Source organism: Oncorhynchus clarkii, chromosome 26 (assembly GCF_045791955.1).
Source record: "Oncorhynchus clarkii lewisi isolate Uvic-CL-2024 chromosome 26, UVic_Ocla_1.0, whole genome shotgun sequence".
In the NCBI taxonomy this organism is placed as follows: domain Eukaryota; kingdom Metazoa; phylum Chordata; class Actinopteri; order Salmoniformes; family Salmonidae; genus Oncorhynchus; species Oncorhynchus clarkii.
Window position 1 is genome coordinate 42429730 of NC_092172.1, and position 2576 is coordinate 42432305.

Here is a 2576-nt window from a genome sequence, read left to right on the forward strand (position 1 = left end):
TTCTGCTGCTGTCACAATAGTAGAACCCTTTTTAGTTCCATGTAGAACCCTCTGTGGAAAGGGGTTCCACGTGGAACCTACAAGTTTTCTCCTATGGGGACAGCCGCAGAACCCTGTTTGGTTCCAGATAGCACGTTTTTTTTCTGAGTGTATGTACCTATATAGTTCACTATAAGGGGAAAACTATAGGATGCAATTAACCAATTTCAGTGGGATCGACTGTTGGCTCCAAGGTAAGCACCTTTTAAAGTATGTACTTTTCCCCAAAATTCCCAGGTTTTCCAGAAATCCGGGATGGGAGTATTCCAGATGTCCTGTTTATTCCCTCCTGATTCCGGGAGTCTACAAACCGGGATTTCTGGAAAAACCTACTATTCTCTACCTATTATCTGTCAAATTATATTATTATTATTATAATAATTATAATTATTACCTATGATGTAGAAGGAGACGTCTCTGAACAGGGGCCACCAGGTGAGGTGGAGCATCTCCCTGGAGAAGATGGCACACATCCCGATGACAAACAGGATGTTAAACACCGCTGACCCCACGATTGTCCCGATGCCCACGTTGCTATGGGAGATGAACACGCCAATCAGAGACGTGAACAGTTCGGGGGCGGAGCCTCCTGCAGCCATGAAGGTTGCCCCGGCGACGTCGTCGGAGATGTCGAGCTTCACGGTGATGACGCCGAGCGCCGGGACGAAGAACTCGTCACAGACGATGGCGAGAGAGACGAACATGTAGACCATGCCCAGGATGTGGAGGGTCACCCAGCCCTGCCTCCTCTGGTCCACTGTGAACAGGTCCTCTGGGTACTCTCCCTTCCTGTGGGGGACGTCTCCAGGGATACCCGGGGAGGTGGTGGTGTTAGGAGGAGGGGAGGTGGGAGGAGGTTCAGTCGGAGGCTCAGGTTCAGGGTCCTCTACGTAGATACAGTGCTTAATGTCCGTCCTGTTGACAGTTATCACGATGACGTCATCCCCCTCCAGCACAGTAGGAGCCCTGGTGATGACGTCATCATCATAGCTCTCTGTTAGGCTAGAGAGGTTAGAGGTCACCACCTCTCGTGTGTCTACCTCCAGAACACTACCACTATCACTACCGCCCCCTTCCACCGGGAGTGCTGTCCCAGGGTCCTCCTCTGCAGCGGCCTGGCGGGCCGCCCGTGGCTCCTGCAGCCGGGCCTTGAACGTCACGGTGTAGACGCAGCACAGTAATACACCAGAGAGGAAGAAGAGGATGCGACTCCGATTGAGTCTCCGTCTTTGTGGCAAATGCATTGTTCACCGCTGCCAGAGTGGTCTTGATTCCCACAGCGGATTATTAGGTCCGTGTCAGATGCATGGTTAGGCTTATGGGAACAGGTCCAGTAGCATTAGTTAGCCAAATAATGCAGTTCAGTGAGCGGTCAGCACACATCTTCAGCATAGTCTGTTTTAATGTCATAGTCCTGGCATGATGTCCCAGCTCCAAACTATAAATATAAAATGTAAAAAAAGGGGGAAATAAATAGATAATTCACTCAGTTTAGACTACAATGCAAAACTCACGTCATACATTTGACATAATAATGTAATCAAATACTAATAAAAACACTACTGGGAGTATTAGAAGGGTTTATTATAAGGGCGCGCGTTCACGTGAAGGGAGTCGCAGGAGCGCGGAGGATGGGATACAGCCACCTGTTACTATGGCTACATAATTGCAGGTACTCTGCTCTCCGAAGGGCTGCACAGATTAAATGACACGTGTAATGAAATGCAGCAAATGTAGTTAATGTACAAATGACAATTAAAATAAAAAAAAAACAGCGAATTAAGTAGAAAATATCATTATGTGGGGCCCTACTTTTCATTGACGTGCGCGGGTCATGAACGTGCTGATATGCGCTCCTCGAGTCGAGACAACATACGCGATATGATTCATTCCAAACGTTCAACTAACCATTTCATTTTCACGTGTGTATCCAGGTGGGTCGGGTGAAAATTAAGAAACGAAAATAATGATACATTTAACTGAATTTCGTGGGGAAATTCCAGGCAAGAAACAGTGCCCGATATGGAGTCATTGACAAGTATCCGGGGCTTCCACAAGGTCAATGACGATTATTGTAGCTTAAATCCCTTCTCTGTAAAACATCTGTAAACCATACTTAACCCTTTTTCAATTGTTAATAAAAACGTACCTTTAATCGCTGAGTTGTTGTGATAGAGGTGTTCTAGACGCGAGGTCTCTCTCCAGCTGTGTGCGCTAAGGTAAAGGGATTGGTTGAGAGATGCTGACACTAGTTTTTGGTGAGCGGCTACAAGGGCGCACCGCAGGATGACAGCTCACACCTCCTCTCCACGGCTCAGCATAATACCTGCAGTCTTTTAAGAGGATTAGGTGTGGTGTTCACACAATCTCTCACATTCTCACGAACACGTTTAAACTGCTTCAAATTCAAAGCATTCCTATTAATTTGTTCATAATCCGCCAGTGTCTCCAACCACCAACGCTGAGCAAAAACCAACCATGTTTGCGCGCTGAAGTGGAAGGAGGGTTGGCAAGGCATAATTACAATTCTGAAGAGT

At 47.1% G+C, this 2576-nt stretch overlaps 1 protein-coding gene across 1 annotated transcript in view; it reads right to left on the reverse strand.

The window, feature by feature from the left end:
• The window catches only part of LOC139384319 (sodium/potassium/calcium exchanger 1-like), a 36758-nt gene extending 34455 nt beyond the window's left edge, over positions 1-2303 (reverse strand). Inside the window, exons 1-2 of the mRNA XM_071129000.1 lie at positions 2189-2303; positions 434-1477 (exon numbers count right to left, since the gene is read on the reverse strand). Of these exons, the coding sequence (XP_070985101.1) occupies positions 434-1283 (850 nt within the window). The 5' untranslated portion in view covers positions 1284-1477; positions 2189-2303. The remainder of the gene's footprint in view (positions 1-433; positions 1478-2188) is intronic.
• Positions 2304-2576: the final 273 nt, after the last annotated feature.